This window comes from Drosophila navojoa, chromosome 3 (assembly GCF_054131105.1).
Source record: "Drosophila navojoa isolate 15081-1374.11 chromosome 3, UAZ_NAV_1.0, whole genome shotgun sequence".
In the NCBI taxonomy this organism is placed as follows: domain Eukaryota; kingdom Metazoa; phylum Arthropoda; class Insecta; order Diptera; family Drosophilidae; genus Drosophila; species Drosophila navojoa.
In genome coordinates this window covers 18,641,491-18,661,049 of record NC_142891.1, presented here as the reverse complement: position 1 = coordinate 18,661,049, position 19,559 = coordinate 18,641,491, and the positions used below count along the sequence as shown (strand labels likewise).

General features: G+C 40.0%; 1 protein-coding gene across 31 annotated transcripts in view; it reads right to left on the bottom strand.

Moving 5' to 3' along the window:
- Positions 1-19,559, bottom strand: part of Msp300 (Muscle-specific protein 300 kDa) — a 121,567-nt gene that overhangs the window by 49,218 nt on the left and 52,790 nt on the right. For 27 of the 31 annotated variants that reach the window (XM_089258428.1, XM_089258438.1, XM_089258445.1 and 24 more), the window contains 8 exons: positions 18,922-19,236; positions 17,716-18,858; positions 16,567-16,743; positions 16,195-16,432; positions 13,270-16,052; positions 10,440-10,745; positions 8,742-8,893; positions 21-990 (listed from right to left, as the gene is read on the bottom strand). In XM_089258428.1, coding sequence (XP_089114554.1) covers positions 21-990; positions 8,742-8,893; positions 10,440-10,745; positions 13,270-16,052; positions 16,195-16,432; positions 16,567-16,743; positions 17,716-18,858; positions 18,922-19,236 — 6,084 coding nt within the window. The remainder of the gene's footprint in view (positions 1-20; positions 991-8,741; positions 8,894-10,439; positions 10,746-13,269; positions 16,053-16,194; positions 16,433-16,566; positions 16,744-17,715; positions 18,859-18,921; positions 19,237-19,559) is intronic. The other 4 variants (XM_089258439.1, XM_089258447.1, XM_089258448.1 and 1 more) reach the window with 1 other exon arrangement.

Genomic DNA, 19,559 nt, shown 5'->3' with positions numbered 1-19,559 from the left:
TCAACTTTCGCCCGCTTTACCCTCTCCAGCAGCACTGCTTCCACGGCTATCTTCGCATCCTCGGCCTGCTGCAGTTTGTCCTTGAGATCGCCCACGGTCGTCACTTGACCAATGTGCTCCAGTTCCTTATCCATTTCGCTCAAATGCTTTACAATCGGTTTAATACTCTTCACAGCCGTCACATAGTCGTTCAGCTTGGATCGCGCCTCGGGCAGCGTGCGCAGCTCAATGGTCTGATCGATGAACGTACGCTTGTCCGCTACCCAGGACATGACAATCTGGTACAGATTCATGAAACGTGTCCAAGCATCCAGACTATCGCCCACAGCCTGCTTCTTCTCGTCCAGCCAGCCGCGCACTTGGGCCAGCTGTGCGGCCAGCTGATCAATGGTCGACTGCACCAGCGTCTTCTCCTCGCTGTTGCGACAATTCTCAATGATCAGCTGGCCGTTGGTCTTGACCAGCGTGAAGCGTTCGTAGATGGCACCGATTTCGTGGTTGATGCGCTGCAGCAGCTCCTTCATTTGTGTCGGCTCCAGGGTGCGCTCCTGCACCTGCACCTCGGCCTGCAGCAGCCAGCGCTGAATCTCATCGACACCGGCCAAATAGTCCGTGCGCACGGTCTTGGCGCGCTTGAAATCCTTCTCTTTGGTTTCCATAGTAACCTGCACGCGTTCTGCTAGCAGCTCAAGTGCGGTAAACTCCTGGGCAATATCACTGGGCAATTGATTCTGTTTGGTCTGATAGAGCGCTTGGGTTTGCGCGACAAGCGCGCGACTCTCCTCGCCGGCCTGCTGCACCTGGCTATTGAGTTTGATGAGGGCCTGTTCCGTTTGGGCAATGTGCTTGTCGTAGACGTGTACGGCCTGAAGCTGTTCGTGTAGTGCGTTCAATTTGTCCTGCAGCTGTGAGATGCGGCGGAACACTTGCTCGATCTCCTCGAGATCCCTGCTAACCTGTTGGTCCTTCTCGCGTAGCGTGTCGTTCAATCTGCAATGAATTCAAAGAGAGCAGAGCAGAAAACGTTTGCCCGGGGCGTATTAGTGAATGACGTATCTGAAATATAGCTGCCTATAATATAGAATATAATATGTAAACAGTTTGCAAGTGTGTCTGTGTGCGTGTGAAAACCACGCGGTTCTGTCTTTTCCCCTAGAATAGAACCTCAATAGAACTACGCGTGCTGCACACACAATAGATATAGATATATATATATACGAATATATATTGAATATATATATATATATATATATTTGATATATTATAGAAAAGTTCTTTTTTTTTTTTGCTGATGGCTGAAGTTGTTCGCTTTATGTGTATCCACTATGGGGTCTGAGAGCTGTTGGCCTCGAGGCGTTTGCGAAGATTTCCGTGGAAATGAATGCTGCCGTTTGACTACAAGAGAGTTTCCTAAATGAATGGCGATGTCGAAAATTTTGACTAGACACGGCATGCGAGTATTACGAATTCAACAATTGAATTCGAATTCGAAATTCGAAATTTATTTTTTGTATATTCGGCAAATGCCTTGAACTGCTTTTCCTTTAAAGCGAGAGCGGGAGCGTGTCTACGCGCTGTCTCTCACGAATTTTCGAAAAATCTTTATTTTGTTTAAACATTTCGTGTGTGAGTCTTTTAAATTTGTTATTATTATTATTATTATTTATGCTGTACGCGGCGTGGCGCGGCCTGTTTAACGGCTGCGTTTATTTTTATGCAGACATTTATATTTTTAAACACGTATTTATGTTATATTTATATTTATTTATTCGCAGTCCAAGCGAAACTTGGTCAAATCAAATCAGAATGCAGCTGACGTCATCTGGCAATGCTGCACGCGAAATGACTCAGAGAGAGAGATGCTCGAGAGCAGATCTCTCTATTTGCTTTTTGCTTTATAATTTATTTTGTTGTTGCTTTATTTTCTTTTATTCCAGAAACTTAATGTTCATGTTACTCATACGCCATGTGGGCGCTAAATGAAGCCAACAAGTGTTTTGTGCCGCTGCCTCAGCCAAGTGTAGCAGCACTTGAAGGCAGCAATTAAAACAAATGTAGTAAAGTCGTGAGTGCACGAAAATATATTTATGGCTAAGCATTGAAGGACGCTGTGTCGCCTGCTGCCCTTTACAGCAGCAACAGCAACAATTGAAACGGAAGAGCAATGCGCCTTGAGGAGGCCAAGTCAATACATTTTGGCCAGCAGCCAATTGAGGCTGAAAGAACACATTCATTTTCGAAAACAGTTTTTAGCGCATTAGTTGTAAGAGAAAAGCAAAAAAAGAGAGTATTATGATGAGCACAACTAGTAGATACCCAGTGAAAGAAAGTGTGACTAAAGCAAGAGCAAAATTATTTCGAAATAAAACAAGGAAGCTAATTAGTCATATCATGAGACATTTGAAAAACTAGACAATTTGTAATATATATAGCTTAAAAAGCTTTCGAAATTGTTTACTAAAGTGTCATAGATAAAAGAATTTTTTTATATAAATACAAAAATTATGAAAAATAAATAAACTTTAACAAGCACTCGAATACTCAAGGTTTTAGAGAGAGACTAATCGTTACAGTTTTTATGTGATGTTTTTTTAAACTATGATCATTTGAACAATAATCAGAGTTGGTTATGCCTAATATATATTTTAATGATTTTTAAAACATATAAATATATTTAAGCATATAAATATTTTTTAAAAATTAGACTTCTTCTATCCGTTCAAATTCAAATTCTCATTTAGAATTAGAAACAGTAAACAACAACAGCTGCTGATACAGATTGAGAAATAATAATTTCCTTACTCAACTAATTTAATTTAAGCTAATTGCCTCACAAATTTTCAATAAATCCAGAAACCTGAAAAATGATTCTGGCATAAACAAAAACAGATTTTAGCATAGTTTTTTTTGCCAACAACAGGGTATAAGAAACATGCAAATAAATTGAGTCTTAAATAACACAATAAAAATTCTTGCAGATTAATTTTTGTTTTTGTTTTCTTTTTGCTTTTAGCTTCTTTTGCTTTGTCTTCTTTTTTTGCAGCTATTTTGAGCAACAATTTGCCATTTGCCTACTCTACAAATTAATGTATTAAATTTAGTGGATATATTGAATTGAAATGGCAAAGAATGTTCGCAATGCGAGCGAAACTAAGTGAAAAGCGAAAGCCACTGAGAGAGGCGTGTGTATACAAAAATATATGTATATGTATGTTTTTCAACAGACGAAAATAAAACATTGAAATCGCGGCGCTTAGTTTGATCAATTATTGTAATTAAATGTCTGTCGATAAGCACTGTGAGTGAGCGTTAGCTATTTTAGATGCGACGACAACAACGACGACGACGTCATCATCGATTTAAATCAGAGACACGCGTCGCTAAGCAAAGCACTTCTCTCAATACAAACAAAAATAAGAACAGCAACAGCAACAACAACACCTGACGACCTCGCTAAAAGACCGGACCCGTCCGTGCGCCGAACCCAACGGCAAACAGCGAACAACCAACAGCCGGCTAGAAAAAAAATTGAGGCTGCTTTTTGCATACACCGAACCGAGCGACTCCGACTTTTTAACCGGCCTCGATGACTTAATCATGCCACACGGCGCGGCAGGCAGTGTGAAGCTAAGTTAAGCTAACTTGCGTTTAATAAACATTCACCTTTTGCTTTTGACGACGTCGTTTTGGAGAGTGCGTGTTAGCAATTAGCATTCGGCTCTTTATCTTTCTCTTTGCCCTTGCTGCTGTCTTTTATTTGACTTTTCTATTTTACTTCTTTGGCCAGTTGTTTAGCGACAACAATCGCACCTCCTGACTGGGGAGGCAGACGTGTGCTCAACAATGGTTAACTGCTTCTTATTCCTCAACTTGTTTGTTATTTTTAATTCGTTTGTTTCTTTTGCTTGAAACTTGAATTTCTTGCGAAATTCAGCAGCTATAAGACTCGACTCTCTTCAAATTGCGTATACGCCTGGTAATCCACAAAGCGGCGTTTTAGCAAGTGCCAGTGCATGAAACGAAAAAAATTATTATGTATAGCATTTCAAATAGCTGAACTGTGCGCCTTAACGGTGCTTTCGAGACCGCTGCACAGTTATGCGAATTAAATACTTTACTGGTTTCTCTTTGGGCTGTCGCTTCTTCGTCTTTGTTTGTGCGTTTGCTGCTTCTATTTCTACTGCTTCCTAATTAAATTGTATTTTATTTGATTTAAAAATATGCGTCTATATATATGTATAGCTGTGATATATATACATATATTTCTTTATTATGCTCGTGCGGTCGCTTCTTCGTATTTAATTTCCAGCCATCCAGCTATAGCGAAAACACGTCCGCTTGCAACTAACTCTAAATAAAAACTAAAATCATTCTCAGCGCACAAAAATTGCCAAAAACTTTCAGCGACGCGACGTCGACGTCGCTGTCGGCGCTCGTGCGAGCGATCAGCGTTAACAGCGGCAATGCGAGACGGAAATAAAAGAACAAAAACTGTTGCTACTGCTGCTAACTCACCACAGTCTCGCACTCGCACTCACACTCACACACACACTCACACACACATATGCAAACAGGCGCACGTATTGAGTAAGAGATTGAAGGGGAAAGAGAGCGACAGCAACAACACTTAACAATTTGTATATTAAATATGCGCTTGGCATTGAAACTGCGGCGTACGGCAAAAGTTTACCTCACTCATTAGCAAACCAAAAATTCGCCGCTGATTTCAGTTGCCAAATATGCCGCACGCAGCCTTAATGCAAAAATCCCCCCAAAATAAAACAAAACATAAATGCAATGGACGTGTCATACATATTTACCTAAATATACATACATATGTATGTATGCATATAATATATATATTGCATGTTTAGCGCCCGAAATGATAAGGCAATAACAAATCATTTTTGCCGGTTTCGATAAGCAGCAACAAAAAAAGTGCCGGCTTCTCAAAGAATCGAGAGCCAACAAACGACGGCGAAACGAAATGGCATTGGAGCAGCACACAGCTAGCAGCAGCGCGTGAGTTAACAGCGCACTGTTAAAAAATAAAAAGTCGACAACAAAAGCAAAACTAAATTTATAATTACGCGATTACCTCATTTGGGCAACGTTTTCGCTTTATTGTATTCTCTCTTGCTCTCGCTCTCCCTCTCTTACTCTCCGACTTACCGTTTTGTGCGAAGTGACAAATCGGCAATGCAAATGCCTGTCGTGTTTTGTTATTGTATTTAGATTTTATTTATTATATTTTAATGCAACGTGAAATAATCTATTTTTACTTTATTTAAATTTTTAATAACTATTTTTTTTTAATTTGTATACGTTTCTGTTGTTTATTATTCTTTAGCAACGATGAAGTCAGCCATACGATTTCAGTCTTCTTTACATTTAATTTTTTTTGTCTTCTTTTTATTTTATTTTTTATATTATTTGGCAGCTGTTTTTTATTTTTTCATGCTCTAGAGCAAAGTATTTTATAAACAAAAATTGTAGGTTGTCAATAATTAAGAAACAATGCATTTATTTGAAGTGAATCATTATACAGTGAGTGTCAAAGTAAATGGTACGTATAGGAGAATTGTATTTCCTTGATATTAAGTCGAAAGATGTAAATTATCAGTTATTCACAAGATATACTAATTCTTTTTTTTTTTTTTTTCAAGTGAACAAAAAAAGAACAGATTCTCTTCATTGAAATACTAGTTGAAGACAGCTCTATAAGATATTCTAAAGCCTTAAGAAATTGATAACACAACAAAAATCTTAGCGCATTCTCGCATATATACATTTTCTTATGTCCAAAAGATAAACAGCTCAAAATTGATTTAAAAATCCAGAAATAATTATAAACAAATATTCAATAATCTTGCCTGGAAATACACAAAAATACTTTTTAAGTACTGAAGGATTACGCAACTTTTTCAGAGTTAAATATATATATTTTTTTGCTTTTTGCAAGTTGATTAGACTTTTGCATGCTCGCCAGTCGAAAAGTAAATCTCAAGTACAAATGCAATGGAATTTGCGTCGCAGTTAAGGAATATAGATATAATATAGATACATATATACATAGTTGAGTATAATTGTCGATGAGCGAACTTTCGGGTATTAGATCATTGTTTGTTGGGCATCGATGATGATGATGGCATTGTCAATTTGTTTGTGGCACACAATATTCATGGCGAAGTGAGAAATTATTTAAATTCTAATCAGAGCTGCAGAAGAATTATTCATAGAGATATAGAGAGTGCGAGCTAGAGATTGAATATGGAATATGGCAAAACGTGAGAAAAAGTTAAACGTTTACAACAGACTTCAGCACTTCCCTCGTCATAAGTAATGGAGGTTCGCTCAAAATATGATATGCCAGACCTGTTTAATTGTTTACTTTATAGCTAATTTTAGATGTAATTATTTAAATGTGCGGAGCTGAGTAAATATTTTAACTAAATGACTATAAAAGATCAAGTCAACATGACTTAAGTTGTTTAAAAATGTAAGCATGGGGATTTCTATAATAAATCAACCATAAAATAACTCGCTTTACGTGGAGTTAATAAATTTTTCAATTATTTTTATACAGATTGAATCATATGAAATTATCCCTGTTAGAGTATTCAAATAATTACATTGTACAATTGATTAACAGCTGTTTGCTAACAGTTATTAAAGTTAATGCTAGAATTACAGCTGCCAAAATCAATGAGTTACAGCTGTTGACTAACAGACACATTTAACTTAACTGTTAATGCGCATGTTAATTGGAGCGCCTTACAGCTGTCAAGCAAATGTAACTTAATGGACAAGTGTCGACAAGAGGGCCTCAAGTGTTTTCACAATTATTAGAGTGATCTAAAAGCCTATCACAATCAAGAAAATGTTTTATCGAAAACATTTAACAGCTCGCTAGCGCGCAATTAGCAGGCCACACACAGTAAATATTATCTGCCATCTACTTCCATATGGCATACGTCACAGAAAACCTATTATTGTTATTCGGTAAGACATTTGGTTAAGCGCATGGGGAAATTAAGAAAGGAAATTAGCAGCTGCTGCTCTCGTTTTTCATGAAAGCCAACGGCAGCCGGATGAAAGAAGAATGTGTATAAAAATAAAATAAGAAAAAATTCGGAAAAAAATACGTTGAAAATATATACTTCTTGTAGATAAACATACACATGTCTTGGGTGAAAATTTGTGTCAGTGCTGCATTAAGAAAGGCCGCGGCATGTTTTCTGATTTTTTTTTTTTTTTATTTCTTTTCAGATTTTCTTATTTTTATCACTATTTTCTTTGAATACATTTTTTCCGTTTTATTTTTTGTTTTTCTCGACAAGCAAAATGTTTACGTGATCAACGGCCAGACTCACACACACATAGCGCTGTTAACGTCGAATCGTGGTGAATTTCACTGCTGTTAATAAGCTGTTAGCAGGCCAGATGTTGTTGTCAGCAGCATGTTGCCAATATGCCTGTGTTTGTATGTGTGAGTGTGGCAAAAGCAATTGACAAATTGGCAACGTTTTTTATACTTTTTTTTTTTCATTTTGTGTCAAGCGCCATTAAAAAGAATTTCCGCAAAAATAAACGAACGAGTTTTTTTGTTTTCGCTCCGAATCTTATCAACAAAAGGCGAATACTATATAATATATAGAACATTTGTTACGGTTCCATTAACAGTGCTAACAAGCTCCCTTCTAAGTGGACGTTCAAATCTCTGAATCATATAGCGTATATTGTGAACTACTTGAACGAATCTTTTATAATTATGATTATAAAATTTATAGCGTCAACGCTTTGTCTATTATCGTAACTGTCTTAGATAAGACGTTAAAACTTTGGCACAGTTAACCGTTATCAGCCATCAGCGGGCATGCCCCGTCAGTTGATATGGCCCATTAATGAATGGATGGGTAAACAGACTTTTGACCAGGCACTGTGCAATGTGCAGGGCGAATGTATTTTCTTTTTTCAAAATTTAATGATCTAGAATTCTCAGGAACTTGACTTTTATGCTGCCATAGAAAACTTGGCTTATGTAAGTACCTCGTCTCAAGCTACATACCGAGCGTAACCAAAGCCATGACGTCAGGGAGAGAGCTTGAGCTATTTAGAGAGAGAGAGAGAGAGAGAGGGAGAGCGAGAACGAGAACGAGCCAGCGATTGTTTGGCATGAAATTTCGAGGGCTTTGCGGCTCAGCGAGCCGAAAACAAAAACTAAAAACAACTGAAAACTGATGTCACACACTGCCACAAGCCAAAAGTTGTTCATATTGCTCTTCTTAAATACATGCACCTATATATACCTCTCTCTCTAACCATACTTGTCTCCGGAACCCGTTTAAATGGTGTGATATAGTATGAAAATAACTAGTTAATTTAGTCACAACTAATTAACATTAAATACAAATCAATTATAGAACGAAATATTTTTATGCATCGAATTCGATTTTGAATTCCATTCCGGAAATCGAATGGAAATTGTACAAGCGACACGGTAATTAATTAATATTTAAATAGTGTACCTATAGATTGTATAGTGTATATAAAATACTATTTATATGTACAGCAATAGTTCAAATTGAGTTCTTCACATTAGAGCGTTTCTTACACAATTAGAGATCAATCACGAGATATTCTAGAGTTGAACTTAAACCAAATCATGATATAATCTTTAACCCTTGCAACTGTTTATCAAATTCGTTAAATAAAAGTTGTTATCAATTTCGGGTACTCACTTTGCTTGCTGTTCAACTAACTTATCCACTTTGGCCTGTATGGCCTCCGCCGAGGGTTTGTGTACTTCCCCAAGGAATGTGAGGATGGATTTTGAGAGCGTTTCGATTTCTTTATGTGATGATTTAAGTTCATTTGATTCTTCACGCAGTTCCTAAACAGCCAAACAAAAATAATATAAATTTCAATTAGTAGAGCAAACACAGCAGAAAACTCAACAATTTTTTATTTTATTTATGTTTTTGTTTCTGTTTTCTTTAATGATTCGTTCAATCAAACGCAAACAAAACCAATAAAACACGCTACGTTTTAATTCAATTCCAGTTTTAAGCTCAAAAAAGCGAAGGTTAATACCATAAAAAAATAAAAGAAACGTTGTCTTGACTTTAAAACAGAAAATATTTGCGGTAAGCTCGAATGAAAAAAAAAAAATTAAAAGAAAACAAAAAATAAAAGTCCATAAAGAGAAAAACAAAAAATTTGTTTCTTGGAATTGTTCAACTGGGTAACAGAACTATCTTTTTTTATTGACTATTTATAGTATATAACGAGATCTATATATGACAACATCGTTAATGAGTTGTATTGAATGGCAGCTTGAGAGTTTCACGACTGACAGTGCTATAAATTTCTACGTAACTTAAAGTTGCTAATTGAATTGTGTTCTCAGAGAATTTTAATATTTTTAACATGCAACATTTTATATTATTTGAGAATAAAGAAGTAAATAAATAAATAATAAAACAATACATTTTTCTCTTTAAAATTTTAAAGTTGTGCGAATAAAATTCAGTTAATTTTAAGCTGTCTGCATTTTCAGATGAAAGTTCTCTTATCTAAAATATAACCCTATAAATATGACAAATTAAAACATTTTTCCTCAAATCTTACGCTTTAAATAAACTTAAGCTATTTTTAGCCTTTAAAAAATGATAAGTTAGTCTCTACTGATTTTTTTTTTTTTTCACTCTAATCACAAGCAACACAATGTATAAAAGCAAAAATAATAATCTGTAGCCATGAAGTCATGCAAAGAAAAGCAAAAAAAAAAAAAAAAAACTCAGTTTGTTGATAGTAAAAACAAAACCAAAAGCAAAACAGTCTGCTATTGTTTCAGTTGTATAATGGGCCAATAGAAAAAATGTTTAGCTAGAAGCTGTGATTAGCAACAAACGGACAAAAACACGTCAAAAGAAACTGAAAGTTACAAATTAGACTTTTGTTTTTAGCTTTTTACATAGTCAATCATTAACAGTTCGGACGGTATCGAAGAGAAGCGAGTAGCCCGAGTGAGAGCCAAAGCCCTGCTTTTATTTAGTAAGAGAGCGCAAGCTCTCTGTGTAGTTAGGTTGCATGTGACCATGAACTTGGGCAGCAATATACGTCTGTGTGTGTGTGTAAACGTGTATATACGAGGAAAATAGTGTGCGTGTGTATATAATGTCTGACATTAGCAAAACATTTGCGGCATGCCCATAGCCGTTAGAGGAGGGGCACAACAAATGAATGAATGAATATATATACATATACACACACACGCAAGTGTATATATGTATATGTGTGCATATACGGATGCGCACGTAGTAGCTATAATAAATCAATTAAGCTTGTGAGCTCATACGTTAACCGTATGTGTGCGTGTGTGTATGCATGTGCGTGCACTTGAGAGTGACTTCTGTAAAGGTAAACGTTAATCTCACCTGAATGGCATTCTTTGTATCTTCCAAATGACGTCGCGACCTTACAGTTGGGTCGACATTGCGGAACTTATCCTCCAAGCGACCTAATGCCTTCTCCCAGCCGTGCAGACCGTTCTCGAAGCTATCCCAGTGCTCGGCCAACTGTTGCAGCTTATCCCTTCTCTGCTCCAGGCTATGCACCAGGTCCTGCCAATCACGATTTAGCGCTGAGTTCGCCTGCTCAATCAACTGGCGATTGCGGGCGTCCGCTTGGCGTATAAGAGATTGCGCTTGCTGATTCACCAGCGAGAGGTCACTGTTTTGGCTCTGTAACGACGTTGACGACAACAACAACAGCGACAACAATAATAATCATAACAACCATGTAACAGTAATATTGCAATACTAATTAATAACAGCTATAATCAAGAATAGCTTTGGCTTTTAAAATAGAGAGATACAGTTCGAAATTTTTGATCACAATTTTGATTATCGACACGGTTCGATTGATTGGAATTGCACAATGATAAGTGATTTATTATTAGAAATGGTTTGGGTATATAAGTAATATATATATATATGTATATATATATATATATATATTATATACATATATATATGTATATTTATATATGCAAGTATAAAGCTACCTAAGTACTGTATGTGTGTGTGTATGTTATTCCTTCCACATTTCCTACAAATTTATTTCCCATTTAAATATTTTGAGTTATAACTGTAGCGCCGCCTATAATTCAACGTTAATTTCATTTGTTTCTCCTTTGGCATTTCATCACCTATACTTTTACATATACATATGTATGTGTGTATGCGTGTGGATGTATATGTGCATGTGGCACAACCTTTTTCTTAGTTCGCTATTTCACAATATGGAAAGTTAAGTACTGTCTTAATTTCTCACCTAGACACACGCGTTTGTATCTACAGCAGCACTTTAATTGTATATTTCTTTATGTATAAATGTATATACATATATATTTAGTGTATTTCTTTTTGTTGATGACGTTAGCTTTAAATTTGTCTGGTTTTTTTCTCTCTCTGTCGCACTGTCTCTCTTTCAATTTGCGCTTTTCAAGCACATGGCATATTTTATTAGAACGTTCAAATATAACAGAGCTGCGCACAAAAATATCATAACACTATTTCTTCTTTGTTTTTGTATTTTGCTTTTGATTTTTATTGCTTTTGCTTTGTCGCCGTTTCTTCACTTTGTAAGCCGCATAAAAAATGTAGACAACCGCACAGTTAAACGTCTCAACTAGAAGTGAATTTCGAATAAAATATATACGGCATGTGCCCAAGCACGAGTTAGAACCAATTTAAGAGAACTGGCGTGAAACTTGCCCCAAGAGCGCCGCTTAGTGGGATACAAAGAGAGCGAATTGCGACTGTGCGGTTTATCGCAAGAAGAAGAACATGAAATGAACACGTTTACATGTGCACATACAGTTGAGCTGCCAACGGGCTTGGGCCAGCGGGCAAGTGGGCAGCGGAACAGTGTGAGAGAGACGTGTGGGCAGTTTCAAGCAATAATTTACTCTTGACTGCGTCACACTTGCTCACCAATACACAGTACGCGCCATCCATACACTATCGCTATTGGCTTTACTATAAGCCGGCATGCCAACAACAACAAAACAGCTGTCCACTGAGAGCGCTGAGAGATGAAGAGTGCTCGCTCTTAAAGCTCGCTCAGTGCTTGGCACAAAAACAAAAATAGCTGTTGTTAAACATGTGTTTGTTGATGCCCAACAACGTGGTTCTCAAAAGGGCTGGGCAGAAAGCATATTGAAATAAAAGAAATTTAAGCTTTAAATGTTCATAGAAATTATTTTTAAAGTTTTTTTTTAAATTAATCAACTAAACTGCTAGAATATATATGTAAATCATAAACATAAATAAATATATACTCAAATTTATTATTTCAATTGCGCAGCCCTCACGACAAAACTGGTTTATTCCCTCTTTGAATTTGCTGATGATGTCATTAGCTACACTCAAACAGCTGGCCTTAGACATACATACACATACATATGTATTTATGTTGAAATTTTGTGTCTGAGCAGCAGACTAGATGTTTGGCAGTCGTTGATAAGCTTAACAAGTGCAGGTTAAAAGATTAACTCATTAATAAGTTCTCAAGGAAACATAACGAAAGTAAACAACTATTTAAAATGTGAGCTCATATAAGAGAGCGAAATGCGAAGAGAGCTTTAGCGCAAAGAGAGCGGAAAGTGTGTGTCAGTTGAAGTTTATTGGTTTTGCCGGCCGGCAAATCATATGCGGAGTCCGCAGTGCGGAGCCAAAACAGCTTGCACTCAGCATGAAAGTCATTTGCCGATACATTCTCTTACATACGTTGCAGATACAAATTCTTGTTTTGCAGTTTCATGAACGATGTTTCGTTGTGTCACACTTAAAACAGGTCTGAGCCGGCCATGTATGTATATGCATATAAATGAGTGCATAAACACAATAAAAGGTTTTTAAGAGACTTAACATAATCCAATTGGCTGTCAAGGCTTTCTGATTCATTTGATTTGGGATTACATATGGATGTTAAGTCATACAAACAAACGACATTTGCCCTAATCAAAAATTTCGAACGAATTCTCTTATGTAAGCAAAATTATAAATATAAAAGTTTATATAATTAATGCATTATAGAAACAGATTTAATATTCCGTAAAATTTAGTGATTTTCCAAGTTTTGCAGAGAAGTTATTCAACTACATATACTCAAATTTTTTATGTAAATCGTTTAAAGCTCTAATCAGCTCTTCAAATAATTATTACTTGTGCGAAGTTCTATAAGTCTATTTGATTAGCTCACCTGTACATTTCCAATGGCATGCGACAGCTTCTGAATATTGAAGTGCAATCCGGCCAAATTCTGGACGGGCTCATCGATAAATTTAGTGCGCTCAATGGTGGCCTTGACGCGATCGATGGACTGTTGATATTCACGCCAGCGTTCCGCCTCTCTCTCCAGCTCGCTTTGCTGGGTCTTGGCATTGGCCAAGATATTAGCCAGTTTGGTTTGGAACTGTGAGAGCTCGGCCGACAGCTCGGATTGCTCATAGTTGTTGAGTGAGGACCAAATCTTGTCGGATGCTTCCTGGATCTGCTTGTGCACCAGATTGCGTATGGGCGCCTCGTTGCCAAAGAAGATCTTGTGCTCTTCCAGATCGTTCACAAGGTGCTCGTAGTCGATGCCATGCTGGCTGTTCTGCAAACGCAGCTCGGCCTCGTGCACCCAATCGTTGAACTTGGCCACCAGCTGCATATACTCCAGACGCGAGTCACGATTGTTCTTCAAATACTTTTCGCGCTCCTCCAGCTCATGCGGCAGCGAGACGACCAGAGAGCGACCCTCGGAGAGCATTTCCAGCAGAGAGCTGGGCATGCCCACGTCTGTTTTGACGCTGTCGTTGATTTTGTTGAACTTCTGCAATTGGGATTCGATTTCCTTGCTGAGTGTATGATGCTTCTGCAGTTCACGTTCCACCGACTCGGGATCACGATCGAGCAGGGGTCGCGACTTGGCCACGCCTTCGTTGTTGTGCAGCCAGTCCAGTATTTCGCTCAGCTCGGCAGCCATCTTTTTGTGGGACTCGAGCTGGAGCTGATGCTTCTGGCGCTGCGATTCGACAGCCTTGCGCAGATTCTGCAATTGATTCTTCAAGGATTGCAGCTGCTCCGTGATGCTGTTCTTGTCGGCAGCATTGCCCTCGGAGGCGATCTTCTGACCCTTATCGTTCGCTGAGGCCAACAGACCCTCGCACTCCTGTATCTTGACAATGACATTGTCGTATTTGTTGATCTTGTCCTCGAGGCTGTCCGGTGAGTTCTCGATGTCGATGATCACATCCGTGTACTTCATAATGAAGGCAATGATCTCGTTGATTAGCGCAATGAATTGCTCACGCAGCATCAACAGCTGACGCAGATGCGCCAACTGATCCTCAATCAACTTAATCATATCGTCCTGCTGCGCCAGGATGCTCTGCAGCTCGGGCAGATCGTCCATTTGCATGTCGCCCATTTTGTGCTTGCTGTCCTTCAGCTCCTTCAGTATGCCCTCGTAGGCACCCAGCAGATCCTGCACATCCTCAATTCGGGAGCCAATGGGCCGATTCAGCTCCCTCATGCGCTGCTGTATGCTGCTCAGGAATTCGCTGCAATCGGCCAAGCGATTCTTGGCATCCTTGTACTTCTTGATGTGATCGCCCAGCGTATTGGCGCGATCATCGATTGTCTGCTTGATGCGGCCATAGCGATCCTTCATGTTCTTGATGTCGTCGTTGAGCTTCAGCTTGTCCGCATTGCTCAGCGTGGGCAATATGCTCTTGCCCTGCTCGGACACATCGTTGATCACGCCGCCCATGTTCTCGGCATTCTGCAGGAGTTTCTTGTAGTGGGCCAACTGCTCCTCGAGCACTGGCAGACTGGTGGTGCGCAGTTCACTTTCGGTTGCGGTCTCCATTTCATTCAACCAGTCGCCCATCTTCTTCATCGAGTCCTCAAAGGCTTTGCGTCCCTGCAACAGATCGTCCAGGGACTTGCCGCGCTTGCCGCTCTCATCCTTCAGCGTCTGATAGTCAGCGGCAATTTCATCCAGGATTTGCTGTAGCGCTGCCTTGTCCGCATCCCCGCAATCCTTCATAATGTTGGCAGCTTGACGCTGGACGTCAGTGAGAACGCTGTCATTGAATTGCTTGGCATCATCGTCGTACTTCTTGTTCTCCTGGATCTTCTTCTCGATCTCAGCGGAGGTCAGCGGATGATAGACGGGCAGCTTGCGAACCTCTGAGATTTTGGCCTTCAGCCATTGACGCGCCTTATCCAGATCGTTCTCGAGCGCCTTACGCGCTTTGCTCGCCTCCAGCGCACGATCCAACTCGGCCTTCAGAACGCCAGCCAAATTGCGATTTTCGCTATTCAGATTACGCAACGCGGACTCCAGCTGGGCATATTCCGCCGACTCCAGCTCGGGCTGCATGTTGGCAATGCGCTTCTCGAGCACATCGGCCAGCGATTGCTTGGCCTCGGCATCCTTCATCAAGCTCTTGATCTTCTGCTGGCGCGCCTCCGCGTCCTTGGGCGAGAAGCCCAGAGCAGCTGGCGCCTGCAGCTCTTCGATTTGCTGCTTCACCCATTGCTGCAGCTGATCGATTTCACCCTTGGCGCCATCAACGCCCTTGTTGGTCACATCCAGCAGCTGGGCCTTACGATCGATGCGCTTGCCCAGATCGGCAAAACGACGATCCAACGACTTCATTTGCTCCTCCACCTGCTGACCATCCAGATTGCTAATGACCTCAGCCACCTGGGCGGCCTTGCCCTTCAGCTCTTGTATCTTCGGATGTCCCTGCAGCTCGTATTCGTTCTTAATCTCATTGATGGCGGCCATTTTCTGGGCACAGTTCAGACCAGAGCCGCGATCCAGCACATCCATGCGCTTGATCAGCGTATCGAACCAATTCTGCACATCCTGCATGCCCTGGCGATAGCCATCGATGACATTTTGGCCCGCCTGCTTCTTGGCTATGGCATCCATCAGTTCCGATTCCAGCTTGTCAATGTTATCATCCAGATCGGTGTCCTCATCGCCCACTGTTGGGATGAAGCAAGAAAATTAGTGCAAAATACTATATACTAAATAACATTAATTTAACATTATCTGTTGTCCCTTCATGTTAGGGTGCGTTTTCCTGAGCTAGACTAAACATTTTTGGAATGTTCTTTAGCAACTTACATGATCCTGTCATTTCGAGCATCAGCTGGGACCGCTTGTCCCCAATAGAGTTCAATAGATCATTCATGGTAACGAGCTCCTGTTGTGCAGCCTCCGGACGCAGCTTGCACGGACGCATTAGCCAATCGGAGACGGAGCTCTGTTGCTTCTTAACCCAATCCTGCAGCTCGGCGCGCTGCTTCTGCTGTTGCTCCAGTTCGCTAACGGATGCAGTCAGACCACTCAAGTGGGATTGCACCTAAGCATAAGTAAAGGTAAAACAGTATTAAACAAACATTCGAGTTTATGTTGTCCGTCGAGTGTGCAAGAGTTTTAGTTCTAAGTAAAGAGAGCAAAGCCAACACCTCCGTTGCGGGTTCGAGTACGCCTTACCTTAGCGGCGAGTGCATTCAGCTTGCTCACGTGTGCGCTATTCATCTGTATTATGCGACGATAATTTTGAATACGCTTGTAAGCAATCGGATCCGACAGCGCCTCATTCACATCGCTGAGCTCAACGTCGAGATCGTTGTCATCCTCGGTTGAGCTCTGAGTCTTTGACGGCGGTTTCTTTATATATAGTTTTTTTTTTTTTTTTTGAGGAAAATGCAAAGCGAACAGGCAGGCGGCGAGCAAGGTGGGCGTGGTAGTGGGTTTTTATTTTATTATGCAACAACAACAACAGGAGTTACGGTGCAGCAAATCAACAAAAGTTAGAGCGGTGTTTGGTTGGAAGTAGTTGGTACAGTTGATTGTAGTTGATCAAGTTTGTGTGGTTGGTGTTATTAGGTATAAAAGTAGATTTGAAAAATATAAAATAAAATTAACAAAAAATGTTGAAGTTAGGGTTTAAAAAAAAGTTAAAAGGTTTTTCTTTTTAATGTACAATTTGGCGAAAAGATGGAAAGAAGGTAAAATTAATCATACTCTGTCTAAATTTAAATTGATAGGTAAATATAAATCAAATACATAGCCATAGGTATCCTGGCCTTTTTAATGTTTCTACATCAAGCAATATTAAATAATTTATTCTTTGTAAAAAAACGTAAATCTGTAGACTGATATTTTCAGCCTATTTTTCTATTTATCCTTAACTCATTTTATGATTTCATATATACCTCCGTGACTCTCGTAAAGTCGTGATAATTCAGTATTATTATATGTATTTAATAGCTATTAAATCTAGAGATTTTGGGATTTAAATAACATACATTCCATGTCTATATATCCCTAAACAGCGAAATAACTCGCATTAGATTAATATGGAACCACCACAAAACCAATGAGCTACAAAAGGTTTAATCTTATACGTGTACCAAATACATATATTCATATGTCCACAAACTATATCTGTTAAATATCCTATATACTGTATGCCCTGTATCCTTCCCTGCATCTACATCGCCATATACGACTTTAGTTAATATTTTTATTAAATGAAAAGACAACAACTACAAATGCATATAATATCATAAGGCATATAATACCAAATGCATAATAAATACCAATAAACAAGGCAATGAAATTGAATATATGACCCACCTGATCCAGCAGATCTTCCAGCTTGGCGCGCACCATTAGTTCGCGTTCGGGTATGGCATGCATGGCCGTCTCTAGGGGCGAGCTGGGCCGGCTGATGGATGCTGTGGCTGCTTCACAGGCCTGCACGGCCGCTGCCAGCCTGGATTTCTCGTTGTTCAGTTTATTTTGCATATCCTGAGCGCACTTGAGTTGATTCTGTGCCAGCTCCAGGCTAGTGGCCGGGGCATCCAGTTCGGTTTGTATGATGGGCTCATAGGCCTCCAGATTGCGCATGATACTGTCCAGGGTATCCTCGTACTCCTGGAACTTGGCCAGCGATTCGAACAGACGATTCTTGATCTGCACCGACGTCTGCAGCAGCGAGTTGTAGCTCTCATGTATGTTCCTCATCTGCGATTCGATAGTCGGACGTACCGTCGACGTCGTTGGCTCATAGCGTTTAATCTGCGCCTGACCCTTGGCATTCAGATCATCCACGTTCGTCTGATACCTTTGAATCTCGGCCAGCAGTGCCTCGTGCTGTTTGATTTGCTCCTGAGTTTGTTCGCGATTCGAAATGAAGAGCGAATTGTGCGCCATCAGCTGGAAGGAGATCTGCAGCAGCCATTTCTCCACGTCCTGCATAGTGTGGTAATAGTCATTATACTCGAGCATCTCCTGCTCCAGATCGCGAATGTAGCCAGCACAATCGTTCTTCAGCTTATCGCAGCGCGACTGCAAACGATTGACGGCATCCACCTCGGTGCCCAGGTCACGTGCCTCCGACATCAGCTGCTCCAGGTCGTTGCCCTTCTGCTTGAGCTCGTTGCCGAGCGTCTTGTAGCGCTCGAGCAACGTTTTCATCTCGCTCAGCTCGCTCTTTGTCTGAGGCGCTACCTTCAGCTTATTCTCGGCTTCGATTAGCCACTTATCGAGCTTCTCCTTATTGGCTGCAAAGTCATTCCAACGATTTTGGGCTTGCTTCAAGTCGCTGAGCTTCTGTTTGACAGCCAGGCCCAAGGCATCCCAGTCTTCTCTCACCTTGGTCATCAGCTCACGCAACTTCTCCTGCTTGTCCTCGGGTGTTATATTCGAGGCCTTCGAGTAGGCATCCTGCACCATGACCAGCAAGTGCTGGCCCTCTGGCAAATGGGAGGCCAGCGACTGCAATTGAATGGAATAGTTGCTTAATAAAAGCGAAAGAGATGGATCAATCGAATAACTTACATTGACTGTCTCCAATTTTTGTGCAATGATTGAGGCATCGCCATCGATGCTGCAATCGTTGAGCACTTGCTGTGCCTTCTCGATCCAGGCGTCCATTTCCTTTTTGTAGTTGAGGAACTCGGTATGATCGGACAGATTCTTTTCGATCTTGGCCACCAGGCCCTGGGCGGATGTCAACAATTTCGTATAATTGGCCTGAGTCTCGATGGTTTGATCACGAATGCGAGTGCAGGCGCTTTGCTCCATCAGCAGCTCGCAGTTGTCGTTCAGATCCTCGACATTCTCACGTTCAGCCAGCACTTCGTCAAGCAGTTTCTAAGAGGGAATACAGTATTAGTTAAAATGTTTAACTCAAGAACTGATTTGTTTCTATAGGCACAAAAAGCATAATTAGCATTAGACAAAGTCTGTGTAGAAATATGATTAGCTGCAATAGTGTGAGTGTGGTGAGAGTGATTAGCTGAAAATTTAGCAATTCTGATTAGTTGTTTTTTAGTATGTGAATCAGTTAATAAATATATATATATATATATAGATGTTGATATATATCTAGATATATAGTGTAGATATACATTTAAATTTTGCTACGGGGTGCACTCTTGCGAGTAATTTTAGTACATTTAAATTGATTATAGATA